The sequence below is a fragment of the Pristiophorus japonicus genome, chromosome 6 (assembly GCF_044704955.1).
Source record: "Pristiophorus japonicus isolate sPriJap1 chromosome 6, sPriJap1.hap1, whole genome shotgun sequence".
Lineage (NCBI taxonomy): Eukaryota > Metazoa > Chordata > Chondrichthyes > Pristiophoridae > Pristiophorus > Pristiophorus japonicus.
In genome coordinates, this window is record NC_091982.1 from 130,450,050 (window position 1) to 130,467,195 (window position 17,146).

General features: G+C 45.9%; 1 protein-coding gene across 2 annotated transcripts in view; it reads right to left on the reverse strand.

Moving 5' to 3' along the window:
* The window catches only part of dnaaf6 (dynein axonemal assembly factor 6), a 158,356-nt gene that overhangs the window by 66,930 nt on the left and 74,280 nt on the right, over window positions 1-17,146 (reverse strand). For both annotated transcript variants that reach the window (XM_070882174.1, XM_070882175.1), the window contains exon 3: window positions 11,384-11,450. In XM_070882174.1, the coding sequence (XP_070738275.1) occupies window positions 11,384-11,450 (67 nt within the window). The remainder of the gene's footprint in view (window positions 1-11,383; window positions 11,451-17,146) is intronic.

Genomic DNA, 17,146 nt, shown 5'->3' on the forward strand with positions numbered 1-17,146 from the left:
AAGCTCCGGAATTCCCACCTTAAACCTCTCTGCCTCGCTACCTCTCCTCCGTTTTGAGATACTCCTTAAAACTTACATATTTGACCATGTTTTTGGTCACCTGTCCTAATATCTCCTTGTGTGGCTTAGTGTCAAATTGTTGTCTAATATTTGCTCCCGAGAAGCGCCTTGTGTTAGCACTGGCTCAGTTGGTAGCATTCTCGCCTCCAAGTCAGAAGGTTGTGGGTTCAACTCCCACTCCAGGGACTTGAGCAGATAAATCTAGGCTGACACTCCAGTGCAGTGCTGAGAGAGTGCTTTTGGATGAGACCCTGTCTGCTCTCTCAGGTGAACGTAAAAGATCACATGGCCCTATTTTGAAGAAGAGCAGGGGAGTTATCCCCGGTGTCCTAGCCAATATTTATCCCTCAATCAACATTACTAAAAAAATAGATTATCTGGTCATTATCACATTGCTGTTTGTGGAAACTTGCTGTGCGCAAATCGGCTGCTGCGTTTCCCACATTACAACAGTAACTACACTCCAAAAGTATTTCATTGGCTGTAAAGCGCTTTGAGACGTCCAGTGGTCATGAAAGGTGCTATATAAATGCAAGTCTTTCTTTTTCTTCTATATCACATGGAGTGAATCGAATTGGCTGAAGATTGGCTTCTGTGATGGTGGGGACCTCAGGAGGAGGTCGAGATGAATAATCCACTCAGCATTTCTGGCTGACGATGGTTGCAAATGCTTCAACCTTGTCTTCTTCACTCACATGCTGGGCTCTGCCAACATTGAGGATAGGATGGAGCCTCCTCCTGCTATTTGGTGATTGTCCACCATCATTCACGACTGGATGTGGCAGGACTGCAGAGCTTTGATCTGATCTGTTGATTGTGGGATCGCTTAACCCTGTCTATAGCATGCTGCTTCCGCTGTTCAGCATCCATGTCATCCTGTGTTGCAGCTTCCCCAGGTTGGCAACTCATTTTCAGGTATGCCTGGTGCTGCTCCTGACATGCTCTTCTGTACTCCTCATTGAACCAGGGTTGGTCCCCTGGCTTGATGGTAATGGTAGAGTGAGGGACATGCCAGGCTATGAGGTTACAGATTGTGCTGGAATACAACTCTGCTGCTGCTGATGGCCCATAGTGCCTCATGGATGCCCAGTTTTGAGCTGCTAGATCTGTTCTGAATTGTTGAATCTATCCTTCCTACAACGTGGTGCCCAGAATTGAACACAATATTCTAGCTGGGGTCTAACCAGTGCATAACTCTCTTGCTTTTGTACTCTATATCTCTATTATTAAAGTCAAGGATCTCGTATGTTTTTTTTTAAACAGCCTTTTCAACCTTTGTTTTTTGTACATACACCCCCATGTCTCTCTGTTCCAGCACCCCCTTTAACATTGTACCATTGAGTTCATATTGCCTCTCCTTATTCTTCCTTCCAAAATGTATCACCTCACAATTCTCTGTTAAATTTCATCTGCTATGTGTCTGCCCACTTCACCAGTCTGAGTATGTCTTTCTGAATTCTGTTATTATTCTCTTCATTGTTGACTACATTTCGGAGCTTCAGGTCACCCATGTCATACAAGATAGTTTTCTAGATCAGTATGTTGAGTAACCAACTAGGGAACAGGCTATTTTAGATCTAGTATTGTGCAATGAGAAAAGGTTAATTAATAACCTTGTAGTAAAGGGAACGTTAAGGAAGTGACCATAATATGATAGAATGTTATCTTAAGTTTGAAAGTGATTTAGGTAAATCTGAAACTAGGATCTTAAATCTGAACAAAGCAAACTACGTAGGAATGAGGGGCGAGTTGGCTAAGGTAGATTTGGAAACTACATTAAAAGGTATGACGGTAAGACAAGCAATGGAAAGCATTAAAAGAATTAATATATAATTTACGACAAACAAACATTCCTTTAAGGCACAAAAACCTCACGGGAAAAGTGGTCCAACCGTGGCTAACAAGAGAAGTTAAAAATAGTATTAGATCAAAGGAAGAGGCTTATGTTGCCAAAAAGAGCAGTAAGCCTGAGGATTGGGAGGATCTTAGAATTCAGCAAAGGAGGATCGAGAAATTGATAAAGAGAAAATAGAATATGAGAGTAGACCAGCGAGAGACATAAAAACTTCTGCAGGTATGTAAAAAGGAAAAGATTGGAAGTATGACATTATAGTAATTACAGAAACATGGCTGAAAGAGAAGCAGCTTTGGCAGATTAATATTTCTGGCTACAGGATTTTTAGACAAGATAGAGAGGGGGGTAAAAGTGAGGGCGGGAAGGTTGTGGTACTAATTAAAGAAACTATTACAGCGGTAAGGGGGGATGATATGTTAGAGGGATCATTAACTGAGGCCATATGGGTCGAATTGAAAAATAAAAAAGCGGCAATCACACTGCTGGGCGTGTATTATAGACCCCCAAACAGTGGGAGGGAGTTGAGAAGCAAATATGTTGGCAAATTGCTGTGAAGTCCAAAAACCATAGGGTAGTAATAGTTGGGGATTTTAACTATCCAAATATTGATTGGGACAAATTTAGTGTGAAGGGTATAGAGGGTGCGGAATTCTTGAAATGCATTCAAGAGAACTTTTTTAGTCAGTATTTAACAAGCCCAACTCGAGAGGGGGCGGTCTTGGATTTAGTTTTGGGGAATGAAGCTGGGCAGGTTGAAGGGGTATTAGTGGGAGAGCATTTGGGTGCCAGTGACCATAATTCAGTCAGATTCAAGTTGGTTATGGATAAGGACAAGAATAGGCCTGGAATAAAAGTTCTGAATTGGGGTAAAGCTAATTTTGTTAAGATAAGGAGTGATTTGGCCATAGTGGACTGGAAACAGCTACTTGTGGATAAATCAGTGTCGGAACAGTGGGAGGCATTCAAGGAGGAGATTCGAAAGGTTCAGGCCAAACATGTGCCCTTAAAGAAAAAAGCTGGGAAAAATAATTCTAGGGCCCCCTGGATGTCCAGGGACTTACAGGAGAGGATTAAGAAAAAAAGAGACACTTATGTCACATATCAACAGCTAAATACTTCAGAATCTTTAGAGGAATATAGAAAGATAAGAGGTAAAATTAAAAAGGATATTAGGAATGCTAAGAGAGAGCACGAGAAATTCTTGGCCAGTAAAATTAAGGAAAACCCTAAGATGTTCTATAAATATATTAAAAGTAAGTGGGTAACTAAAGAAAGGTTAGGGCCTATTAGAGACCATGAGGGTAATCTTTGGAGGCGGAAGATGTTGGTAGGGTTCTTAGCGAATACTTTGCATCTGTTTTCACAAAGGAAAGAGGTAATGCCGATACTGCTATAGAGGAGGAGTGTGATATTCTGGATGAAATAAATATAGTGAGAGAGGAATTATTAAGGGGTATAGCAAGCTTTGAAAGTAGATAAGTCCCCAGGCCTGGATGAAATGCATCTCAGGTTGTTGAGCGAAGTAAAAGAGGAAATAGCGGAGGCCTTGGCCATCATTTTGCAGTCCTCTTTGGATCTGGGCATGGTGCCGGAGGATTAGAGGACTGCTAATGTAGTACCCTTGTTTAAGGGAAAAAGGGATAGGCCAAGTAATTACAGGCCTGTCAGCCTAATGTCAGTGGTGGGAAAATTATTGGAAAAGTTCCTGAAAGACAGGATAAACCTGCATTTGGATAGGCAAGGATTAACTAGGGACAGTCAGCACGGATTTGTTAAGGGAAGATCGTGTTTGACTAACCTGATTGAATTTTTTGAGGAGAAACATAGAAACATAGAAAATAGGTGCAGGAGTAGGCCATTCGGCCCTTCGAATCTGCAGCACCATTTAATAAGATCATGGCTGATCATTCACCTCAGTACCCCTTTCCTGCTTTCTCTCCATACCCCTTGATCCCTTTAGCCGTAAGGGCCATATCTAACTCCCTCTTGAATATATCCAATGAACTGGCATCAACAACTCTCTGCGGTAGAGAATTCCACAGGTTAACAACTTTCTGAGTGAAGAAGTTTCTCCTCATCTCAGTCCTAAATGGCTTACCCCTTATCCTTAGACTATGTCCACTGGTTCTGGACTTCCCCAACATCGGGAACATTCTTTCTGCATCTAACCTATCCAGTCCCGTCAGAATCTTACACATTTCTATGAGATCCCCTCTCATCCTTCTAAACTCCAATGTATAAAGGCCCAGTCGAACCAGCCTCTCCTCATACGTCAGTCCTGCCATCCCGGGAATCAGTCTGGTGAACCTTCGCTGCACTCCCTCAAAAGCAAGAACGTCCTTCCTCAGATTAGGAGACCAAAACTGAACATAATATTCCAGGTGAGGCCTCACCAAGGCCCTGTACAACTGCAGTAAGACCTCCCTGCTCTTATACTCAAATCCCCTAGCTATGAAGGCCAACATGCCATTTGCCGCCTTCACCGCCTGCTGTACCTGCATGCCAACTTTCAATGACTGTTGTACCATGACATCCAGGTCTCGTTGCGCCTCCCCTTTTCCTAATCTGCCGCCATTCAGATAATATTCTGCCTTCCTGTTTTTGCCACCAAAGTGGATAACTTCACATTTATCCACATTATACTACATCTGCCCACTCACCTAACCTGTCCAAGTCACCCTGCAGCCTCTTAGCGTCCTCCTCACAGCTCACACTGCCACCCAGCTTAGTGTCATCTGCAAACTTGGAGATATTACACTCAATTCCTTCATCTAAATCATTGATGTATATTGTAAACAGCTGGGGTCCCAGCACTGAGCCCTGCGGCACCCCACTAGTCACTGCCTGCCATTCTGAAAAGGACCCGTTTATCCGGACTCTCTGCCAACCAGTTCTCTATCCACGTCAGTACATTACCCCCAATACAATGTGCTTTAATTTTGCACACCAATCTCTTGTGTGGGATCTTGTCAAAAGCCTTTTGAAAGTCCAAATATGCAACACATCCACTGGTTCTACTAGTTACATCCTCAAAAAATTCCAGAAGATTCATCAAGCATGATTTCCCTTTCATAAATCTATGCTGACTTGGACCGATCCTGTCACTGCTTTCCAAATGCGCTGTAATTTAATCATTGATTCCAACCTTTTCCCCACTACTGATGTCAGGTTAACCGGTCTATAATTACCCGTTTTCTCTCTCCCTCCCTTTTTAAAAAGTGGCGTTACATTAGCTACCCTCCAGTCCATAGGAATTGATCCAGAGTCAATAGACTGTTAGAAAATGATCACCAATATATCCACTATTTCTAGGGCCACTTCCTTAAGTACTCTGGGATGCAGACTATCAGGCCCCGGGGATTTATCGGCATTCAATCCCATCAATTTCCCTAACACAATTTCCTGACTAATAAGGATTTCCTTCAGTTCCTCCTTCTCACTAGAGCCTTGGTCCCCTAGTATTTCCGGAAGGTTATTTGTGTCTTCCTTCATGAAGACAGATCCAAAGTATTTGTTGAACTGGTCTGCCATTTCTTTGTTCCCCTTTATAAGTTCACCTGAATCTGACTGCAAGAGACCTACGTTTGTCTTCACTAAGCTTTTTCTCTTCACATATCTATAGAAGCTTTTACAGTCAGTTTTTATGTTCACGGCAAGCTTCCTCTCGTACTCTATTTTCCACCTCCTAATTAAACCCTTTGTCCTCCTCTGCTGAATTCTAAATTTCTCCCAGTTCTCAGGTTTATTGCTTTTTCTGGCCAATTTATATGCCTCTTCCTTGGATTTAACGCTATCCTTAATTTCCCTTGTTAGCCACGGTTGAGCCACCTTCCCCGTTTTATTTTTACTCCAGACAGGGATGTACAATTGTTGAAATTCATCCATGTGATCTTTAAATGTTTGCTATTGCCCATCCACCGTCAACCCTTTAAGTATCATTTGCCAGTCTATTCTAGCCAATTCACGTCTCATACCATCGAAGTTACCTTTCCTTAAGTTCAGGACCTTAGTCTCTGAATTAACTGTGTTATTCTCCATCTTAATAAAGAATTCTACAATATTATGGTCACTCTTCCCCAAGGGGCCTCACACAACAAGATTGCTAATTAGCCCTTTTTCATTTCACATCACCCAGTCCAGGATGGCCAGCCCTCTAGTTGGTTCCTTGACATATTGGTCCAGAAAACCATCTATAATACACTCCAGGAAATCCTCCTCCATCGTATAGCTACCAGTTTGGTTAGCCCAATCAATATGTAGATTAAAGTCGCCCATGATAACTGCTGTACCTTTATTGTATGCATCCCTAATTTCTTGTTTGATGCTGTCCCCAACCTCACTACTACTGTTTAGTGGTCTGTACACAACTCCCACTAGCGTTTTCTGCCCTTTGATATTCCGTAGCTCCACCCATACCGATTCCACACCATCCAGGCTAATGTCCCTCCTTACTATTGCATTAATTTCCTCTTTAATCAGCAACGCCATCCCTCCTCCTTTTCCTCTCTGCCTATCCTTCCTAAATGTTAAATATCCCTCGGTGTTGAGTTCCCAGCTTTGGTCACCCTGGAGCCATGTCTCCGTGATGCCAATTATATCATATTCATTAATAGCTGCCTGTGCAGTTAATTCATCCACCTTATTACGAATACTCGCATTGAGGCACAGAGCCTTCAGGCTTCTCTTTTTACACACACTTTGTCCCTGTAGAATTTTGCTGTAATGTGGCCCTTTTTGATTTTTGCATTGGGTTTCTCTGCCCTCCACTTTTACTTTTCTTCTTTCTATCTTTTGCTTCTGCCCCCATTCTACTTCCCTCTGTCTCCCTGCATAGGTTCCCATCCTCCTGCCATATTAGTTTAACCCTTCCCAACAGTACTAGCAAACACCCCCCTAGGACATTGGTTCCGGTCCTGCCCAGGTGCAGACCGTCCGGTTTGTACTGTTCCCATCTCCCCCAGAACCGGTTCCAATGTCCCAGGAATTTGAATCCCTCCTTTGTGCACCACTCCTCAAGCCACGTATTCATCTGAGCTATCCTGCGATTCCTACTCTGACTAGCACGTGGCACTGGTAGCAATCCTGAGATTACTACCTTTGAGGTCCTACTTTTTAAATTTAACTCCTAGCTCCCTAAATGCACCTTGTAGGACCTCATCCCGTTTTTTACCTATATCGTTGGTATCTAGAGGGTCGATGAGGGTAGTCCATACGATGCAGTATATATGGAGTTTAGCAAGGCTTTGATAAGGTCCCGCATGGTAGACTGGTCATGAAGGTTAAAGCCCATGGGATCCAGGACAAAGTGGAAAGTTGGATCCAAAATTGGCTTGGAGGTAGGAAGCAAAGGGTAATGATTGATGAGTATTTTTGTGACTGGAAGGATGTTTTCAGTGGGGTTTCGCAGGGCTCAGTACTTTGTCCCTTGCTTTTTGTGATTTAGATTTGAATATAGGGAGTATGATTAAAAAGTTTGCAGACGACACTAAAATTGGCTGTGTGGTTGATAATGAAGAGGAAAGTCATGGGCTGCAGGAGGATATCAATCTACTGGTCAGGTGGGCAGAGCAGTGGCAAATGGAATTTAATTCAGAGAAGTGTGAGATGATGCACTTTGGGAGGGCTAATAAGGAAAGGGTATACACATTAAGCTTAATAGTGCAGATGAACAAAGGGACCTTGGAGTGCTTGTCCACAGATCCCTGAAAGTAGCAGGCCAGGTGGATAAGATGGTTAAGAAGGCTTACGGAATGCTTGCCTTTATTGGCCGAGGCATAGAATATAAGAGAGCAGGGAGGTTATGCTTAAATTGTATAATACTTTGGTTAGGCTACAGCTGGAGTTCTGGTCGCTGTATTATAGGAAGGACGTGATTGCACTAGAGAGGGTGCAGAGGAGATTTACTAGGATGTTGCCTGGAATGGAGAATCTTAGTTATGAGGACAGATTGGATAGGCTGGGTTTGTTCTCATTGGAACAGAGGAAGTTGAGAGGAGACCTTATCGAGGTGTACAAAATATTGAGGGGCCTGGACATAGTGGATAGTAAAGGTCCATTGGTGGAGAGGGCTATTATGAGGGGGCATAGTTTTAAGGTAGTTGGTGGAAAGCTTAGAGGGGATTTGAGGGGGGGGGGCTTCTTTACACAGAGAGTTGTGTGGATCTGGAACTCATTGCCTGGTAGAGTGGTGCATGCAGAAACCCTCATCACTTTTAAGAGATGGTTGGATGGGCACTTAAAGTGCAGTAACCTGCATGACCTAGAGCTGGTAATTGGGATTAGACTGGATGACCTTTCGTTGGTTGGCGCAAATATAATGGTAAGTACTGCAGGGACGAGAATACGGCCAGGGTGATCTCCTGGACTAGTTTCGATCGCCTGGATGGGTCGGAGAGGAATTTTCCCAGATTTTCGCTTCCTAAATTGGCCTGGGTTTTTAATCTGGTTTTTGCCTCTCCCAGAAGATCACATGGCTGCAGTTGGGGTGGAGTATAGATGTTTTTAGTATAAGGGATGTCACAGTTGTGTGAGGCAGACTGGTTGGGCTGGGTGCTCTTTGCCTTTCCGTCATTGTTCATAGGTTTATATGTAACCTTTAGGGCTGCTGACCGAGGGCCATGCGGCTCTTGGTCGGCCGGCGTGGACACGATGGGCCGAAATGGCCTCCTTCGGCGCTGTAAATTTCTATGTTTCTAAAAGTAAATGTGGGTCCCTTACATGCAAAATTGTAATGGGGAATAAGGAAATGACAGAGAAATTAATACTTTTCACGGAAGAAGATGCTTAAAAACTTGCTGGAAATAGTGGAGAACCAAGAATGAGGAACTGAAAGAAATTAGTATTCGTAAAAAAAATAGTACTGGAGAAATTAACAGGACTGAAGCCAATAAATCCCCTGGACCCGATGGCCTACATCCTAGGGTTTTCAAAGAGGTGGCTATAGAGATATTGAATGCATTGGTTGTCATCTTCCAAAATTCAATAGATTTTAGAATGATTCCCACGAATTGGAAGGTAGCAAATGTAACCCCGCTATTTAAGAAAGGAGGAAGAGAGAAAACAGGGAACTACAGACCAGTCAGCCTGTCATCAGTAGTAGGGAAAATGCTCGAACCTATTATTAAGGACGTAGTAATAAGGAACTTAGAAAATAATAATAGGATTGGGCAGGGTCAACACGGATTTAGGAAAGGGAAATCATGTTTGACAAATCTGGTAGAGTTTTTTGAGGTTGTAACTGGCAGAATAGATAAGTGGGAACCAGTGGATGTAGTGCATTTGGATTTTCAGGAGGCATTCTGGAAGGTTATTAAACAAAATGATAGCTCATGGGATTGGGGGTCATTTTCAGGTTGGCAGGCTGTAACGAGTGGGATGTCGTAAGTGTTGATGGTTGGACCCCAGTTATTCACAATCTATATCAATGATTTGGATGAGGGGACCAAATGCTGTATATCCAAAGTTAGATAGGAATCTAAGTTGTGAGGGGGATGCAAAGAGGCTTCAAGGGGATTTTGACAGGTTTGGTGAGTGGGCAAGAACATGGCAAATGGAATGTCATGTGGAGAAATGTGAAGTTATCCACTTTGGTAGGAAAAATAGTATTTTTCAATGGTGAGAGATTGGGAAATATTGGTGTTCAGAGGGACCTGGGTGTCCTTGTACACCAATCACTGAAAGTTAACATGCAGCTACAGCAAGTGATTAGGAAAGCAAATGGTATGTTGGTCTTTATTACAGGAGGATTTGAGTAGAAGAGTAAAGACGTCTTACTGCAATTATATAGGGCCTGGTGAGACCACACCTGTGCACAGTTTCGGTCTCCTGACCTAAGGAAGGATATAATTGCAATTGAGGGAGTGCAACGAAGGTTCACCAGACTGATTCCTGGGATGGGGGGTTTGACCTATGAGGAGACATTCAATCTGATCATGGCTGATCGTGCAAATTCAGTACCCCATTCCTGCTTTCTCTCCATATCCCTGGATCCCTTTAGCCATAAGAGCCACATCTAACTCGCTTTTGAATAAATCTAATGAACAGGCCTCAACAACTTTCTGTAGTAGATAATTCCACAGGTTCACAATTCTCTGAGTGAAGAAGTTTCTCCTCATCTCGGTCCTAGCTCGAAGGGCCGAATGGCCTACTCCTGCACCTATGTTCTATGTTTCTATGAGAGACTGAGCAGACTAGGCCTATATTCTCACGAGTTTAGAAGAATGAGAGGCGATCTCATTGTAACGTATAAAATTCTTACAGGGCTTGACAGGGTAGATGCAGGGAGGGTGTTTCCTTGGGCTGGGGAGTCTAGAACCAGCGGTCACAGTCCCAGAATAATGGGTCTGCCATTTAGGACTGAGATGAGGAGAAATTTCTTCACTCAGAGGGTGGTGAATCGCTGGAATTCTCTGCCCCAGAGGGCTGTGGAGGCTCAGTCTTTGAGTAAATTCAAGACAGAGAGCGATAGATTTTTGGATATTAAGGGAATCAAGAGATATGGGGATAGTGCAGGAAAGTGGAGTTTAGGTAGATGATCAGCCATGATCTTATTGAATGGCGGAGCAGGCTCGAGGGGCCGAATGGTCGACTCCTGCTCCTGTTTCTTATGTTCTTATGTTTCTACTCTTTAGCCATTTTTGTTAATCTAAGCTGCCACTGTCCCTTTAATCCCATGGGCTTTAATTTTGCTAACAGATCTATTATGCAGTACTGTGTCAAACGCCTTTTGAAAGTCCATAAACCGCATTACCCTCATCACCCCTCCCCATTACTTCATCAAACAACACGTTCAAGTTAGTCAAACACCATTTGCCTTTACCAAATCTGTGCTGACTTCCATTTATTAGCTCATACTTTTCCAAGTGCCAATTAATTTTGTCCTTATTATTGTCTGTAAAAGTTTCCCCATGTTAGGCTGAGTGGCCTGTAATTGCTGGGTGTATCCCTCTTCCCTTTTTTGAAAAGGGGTGTAAGATTTGCAATGCTCCAGGCCTCTGGCACCTCCCTCATATCCAAGGAGAATTGGAAGATTGTGGCCAGAGGATCCGCAATTTCCATCTTACTTCCCTCAGCAACCGAGGCGCATCCCACCCGCACCGCGGGGCTCCTGCACTTTGAGGACTGTAATCATTTTAAGTAGCTGCCCTTTATGTATTTTATCCTGTCCAATATCGCTACTGCCTCCTCCTTTACTGCTACATTGGCAGCACCCTCTTCTCCGGTGAAGACAGATGCAAAGTAATCATTTAGTATCTCAGAGGAAAGAAGAGGAAATCACGAGGAGAGGAAATAAGACAGAGACAGAAACAAAACAGGAGACGGGTAGAAACAGAGAGAGAGGTCAACATCTCCCGTGCTGCACTGCGTTACACAAAGACAGAAGCCCCGAGCCATCGCGTCACCATGAGCAAGGGTACTGGTTCGAAAACATCACCGTCTCCATCACCAACTACCTGTTGGGTTCTTTACCTGTGGGATTGGATCCTTTCGGTGGCCCAATATGTCCAGGCTCCAGGGAACAGGCTCCTTGGGCAGGCTGTAAACAGACGGTACAATACATACAATGGTCATTTTATGTGACCAATACTCAGTACATTCGCTCAGACCTTTCAATATGGCTGGACAAAACTTGCAAATGCTCATCATTGTTATTCCTCTCATCATCATCATAAGCGGTCCCTCGAAACGAGGATGACTTGCTGCCACACAAAAAAAAGGATGAGTTCACAGGTGTTTCGAAAGAAGAACCCGAACTACATCCTCAAGGGTAGAAGATGCCTGGGCGTGGATTTTTTTAATGTGTGGCGACCGCTGCACACCAGACGCCACACGGGCTTGACAGAGCTAGGTCTTGGTCCAGTGGCAAGGATTACCCAAGACAAGTGGAGACCAGCTCTGCTGCACGGACCAAGTGCGTACACATATCACATATTCCTCTACACTTGTTACAAGGCACATCAATCCCCAACTCTGTACACCCTCCCTATTTCATCCCATGGACTATTTCTGGGCTGGGAGGGCAGCAGACCTGCACAGTCTCTACATCATCAGTGATTGGCTGCCAGGAGGAGATGTTGACGGGGACACAGTGGTTATCTTATCGGACTAATGATCCAGAGACATGAATTCAAATCCCATCACTGCAGCTGGGGATTTTAAATGCAATTAAATAAATCTGGATTAAAAAGCCAGTATCAATAATAATGACCATGAAAGTATTGGATTGTTGTAAACATAGAAACATAGAAAATAGGTGCAGGAGTAGGCCATTCAGCCCTTCTAGCCTGCACCGCCATTCAATGAGTTCATGGCTGAACATTCAACTTCAGTACCCCATTCCTGCTTTCTCGCCATACCCCTTGATCCCCCTAGTAGTAAGGACCTCATCTAACTCCTTTTTGAATATATTTAGTGAATTGGCCTCAACAACTTTCTGTGGTAGAGAATTCCACAGGTTCACCACTCTCTGGGTGAAGAAGTTCCTCCGCATCTCGGTCCTAAATGGCTTACCCCTTATCCTTAGACTGTGACCTCTGGTTCTGGACTTCCCCAACATTGGGAACATTCTTCCTGCATCTAACCTGTCTAACCCCGTCAGAATTTTAAATGTTTCTATGAGGTCCCCTCTCATTCTTCTGAACTCCAGTGAATACAAGCCCAGTTGATCCAGTCTTTCTTGATAGGTCAGTCCCGCCATCCCGGGAATCAGTCTGGTGAACCTTCGCTGCACTCCCTCAATAGCAAGAATGTCCTTCCTCAGGTTAGGAGACCAAAACTGTACACAATACTCCAGGTGTGGCCTCACCAATGCCCTGTACAACTGTAGCAACACCTCCCTGCCCCTGTACTCAAATCCCCTTGCTATGAAGGCCAACATGCCATTTGCTTTCTTAACCGCCTGCTGCACCTGCATGCCAACCTTCAATGGCTGATGTACCATGACACCCAGGTCTCTTTGCACCTCCCCTTTTCCTAATCTGTCACCATTCAGATAATAGTCTGTCTCTCTGTTTTTACCACCAAAGTGGATAACCTCACATTTATCCACATTATACTTCATCTGCCATGCATTTGCCCACTCACCCAACCTATCCAAGTCGCTCTGCAGCCTCACAGCATCCTCCTCGCAGCTCACACTGCCACCCAACTTAGTGTCATCCGCAAATTTGGAGATACTACATTTAATCCCCTCATCTAAATCATTAATGTACAGTGTAAACAGCTGGGGCCCCAGCACAGAACCTTGCGGTACCCCACTAGTCACTGCCTGCCATTCTGAAAAGTACCCATTTACTCCTACTCTTTGCTTCCTGTCTGACAACCAGTTCTCAATCCATGTCAGTACACTACCCCCAATCCCATGTGCTCTAACTTTGCACATCAATCTCTTGTGTGGGACCTTGTCGAACGCCTTCTGAAAGTCTAAATATACCACATCAACTGGTTCTCCCTTATCCACTCTACTGGAAACATCCTCAAAAAATTCCAGAAGATTTGTCAAGCATGATTTCCCTTTCACAAATCCATGCTGACTTGGACCTATCATGTTACCTCTTTCCAAATGCACTGCTATGACATCCTTAATAATTGATTCCATCATTATAGACCGGTCTATAATTCCCTGTTTTCTCTCTCCCTCCTTTTTTAAAAAGTGGGGTTACATTGGCTACCCTCCACTCCATAGGAACTGATCCAGAGTCAATGGAATGTTGGAAAATGACTGTCAACGCATCCACTATTTCCAAGGCCACCTCCTTAAGTACTCTGGGATGCAGTCCATCAGGCCCTGGGGATTTATCAGCCTTCAATCCCATCAATTTCCCCAACACAATTTCCCGGCTAATAAGGATTTCCCTCAGTTCCTCCTCCTTACTAGAAGTCTGACCCCTTTTATAACCGGAAGGTTGTTCGTGTCCTCCTTCGTGAATACCGAACCAAAGTACTTGTTCAATTGGTCCGCCATTTCTTTGTTCCCCGTTATGACTTCCCCTGATTCTGACTGCAGGGGACCTACGTTTGTCTTTACTAACCTTTTTCTCTTTACATATCTATAGAAACTTTTGCAATCCGTCTTAATGTTCCCTGCAAGCTTCTTCTCATACTCCATTTTCCCTGCCCTAATCAAACCCTTTGTCCTCCTCTGCTGAGTTCTAAATTTCTCCCAGTCCCCAGGTTCGCTGCTATTTCTGGCCAATTTGTATGCCACTTCCTTGGCTTTAATACTATCCCTGATTTCCCTAGATAGCCACGGTTGAGCCACCTTCCCTTTTTATTTTTATGCCAGACAGGAATGTACAATTGTTGTAGTTCATCCATGCGGTCTCTAAATGTCTGCCATTGCCCATCCACAGTCAACCCCTTAAGTATCATTCGCCAATCCATCCCAGCCAATTCACGCCTCATACCTTCAAAGTTAGCCTTCTTTAAGTTCTGGACCATGGTCTCTGAATTAACTGTTTCATTCTCCATCCCAATGCAGAATTCCACCATATTATGGTCACTCTTCCCCAAGGGGCCTCGCACAACGAGATTGCTAATTAATCCTCTCTCATTACATAAGATGGCCTCCCCCCTAGTTGGTTCCTCGACATATTGGTCTAAAAAACCATCCCTTATGCACTCCAGGAAATCCTCCTCCACCGTATTGCTTCCAGTTTGGTTAGCCCAATCTATGTGCATATTAAAGTCACCTATCTGATTCACTAATGTCCTTTAGGGAAGGAAATCTGCCGTCCGTACCCGGTCTGGCCTATCTGTGTCCCCAGACCCACAGCAATGTGGTTGACTCTGAACTGCCCTCTGAAATGGCGGCCCCGACCTGCAAGGACCATCAGCAGGTCAGGGCCTTCAAAGCAGCATACCACGACAAGGTACAGTGCGTGCTGGAGAGCGACAGCAGTGAAGAGGGCGACTGGATTGGACCTCACCATAATCCAGGTCGGTGATTGGAGCGTGAGCAGGTTCAGTAGGAGTGGTGAGGTCAGCGCCAAGGAGCGGCGTGAGATCGTGGAGCGATGTGACCGGGGCCCAGGGACAGCACGGGCCAGCCCACACTGCGCTATGTGTGCGCACTAGGTCCGTGCAGCAGAGCTGGTCTCCAGTCGTCTTGGTTAATCCTTGCCACTGGACCAAGACCAAGACCTAGCTCTGTCAAGCCCATGTGGTGGTTGGAGTGCAACGGTCACCACACGTTAAAAAAAATCCACGTACAGGCATCTTCCACTCTTCACCATGTGGTTCGGGATCTGGAATATCAGGTCCTTCATTGAAACACCTGTGAACTCATTCCATTTTGGTGTGGAAGCAAATCATCCTCGCCTCGAGGGACTGCCTGTGATGATGATGATGAAATAGCCTCGCAAGCCACTCAGTTGTATTCAAAAAGGTGGCTCAGCACACCTCTTCGAGGCACTTCAGGATAGGCAATAAATGCTGGCCTCTCCAGCGACGCCCATATTCCATAAATAACCCCCTCCCCCAGCCCCCGAGGGTGCTGTCTCTCTCTCCCTCCACCAGCCCCCGAAGGTGCTGTCTCTCTCTCCCACCCCACCCCCCGAAGCTGCTGTCTCTCTCTCTCCCCCCATCCCCCGAAGGTGCTGTCTCTCTCCCCCCCACCCCCCGAAGGTGCTGTCTCTTTCTCCTCCCCCCCCCGCACCCCGAAGGTGCTGTCTCTCTCCCCCCCACCCCCGAAGGTGCTGTCTCTCTCCCCCCCCACCCCCCGAAGGTGCTGTCTCTCTCCCCCCCACCCCCGAAGGTGCTGTCTCTCTCCCCCCCCACCCCCCGAAGGTGCTGTCTCTCTCCCCCCCCACCCCCCGAAGGTGCTGTCTCTCTCCCCCCCCCACCCCCCGAAGGTGCTGTCTCTCTCCCCCCCACCCCCGAAGGTGCTGTCTCTCTCCCCCCCCACCCCCCGAAGGTGCTGTCTCTCTCCCCCCCCACCCCCCGAAGGTGCTGTCTCTCTCCCCCCCCACCCCCGAAGGTGCTGTCTCTCTTCCCCCCCACCCCCCGAAGGTGCTGTCTCTCTCCCCCCCCACCCCCCGAAGGTGCTGTCTCTCTCCCCCCCCACCCCCCGAAGGTGCTGTCTCTCTCCCCCCCCACCCCCGAAGGTGCTGTCTCTCTTCCCCCCCCCACCCCCCGAAGGTGCTGTCTCTCTCCCCCCCCACCCCCCGAAGGTGCTGTCTCTCTCCCCCCCCACCCCCCGAAGGTGCTGTCTCTCTCCCCCCACCCACCCCCCGAAGGTGCTGTCTCTCTCTCCCCCCACCCCCCCCCCCGCCCCATCCCTCGAAGGTGCTGACTCTCTCTCTCTCTCCCCCCCACACCCCATAGGTGCTGTTTCTCTCTCTTCCCCCCACCCCCCGAAGGTGCTGTCTCTCTCTCCCCCCACCTGCCAAAGATGCTGACTCTCTCTCTCTCTCTCTCTCCCCCCCACCGCCCCCCCCTCCCGAAGATTCTGACTCTCTTACCAACTTATATTTACATCGCGCCTTTAACGTTGTGAAACATCCCAAGGCACTTCATTAAGTGTTATTAAACACAATTTGATTCCAAGCCACAGAGATCGATAGATTTTAGGGAATAAAGGGATATGGGGATAGTGCGGGAAGGTGGAGTTGAGGTAGAAGGACATCTTATTGAACAGCGATGCAGGTTCAAAGGGCTGAATGGCCTACTCATGCTCCTATTTCTTATATTCTTGTATGGAGATATTAGAGCAGATGATCAAAAGCTTGGTAAAAGTGGTAGATTTTAAGGACTGTGTTAAAGAATGAAAGAGAGGTAAAGAGGCAGAGAGGCTTAGGGAGGGAGTTCACCCATAGGGTCTTGGTCGCTCCAACGGTGGAGCGATTAAAATCAGGGATACTCAGGCCAGAATTGGTGGAACGCAGATATCTCAGGGGGTTGTGGAGCTGGAGGAGATTACAGCGATAGCCCTGGAGGGATTTGAAAGCAAGGATGAGTATTTTAAAATCGAGCTCATATAAGGTCAGCGTGCACCAGGGTGATGGGTGAATGGGACTTGGTGCGAGTTAGGACATGGTAGCAGAGTTTTGGATGAGCTTAAGTTTACGGAGGATAGAATGTGGAAGGCCAGCCAGGAGTGCGTTGGAGTAGTCAAGTCTAGAGATACAAAGACATGGATGAGGCTGAGGTAGAGGTGGAAATAATGATGGCGCAGATGTGGTCAGAAGCTCACCTCAGAGTCAAATATGAAACCAAGGTTGCGAACAGTCCTAC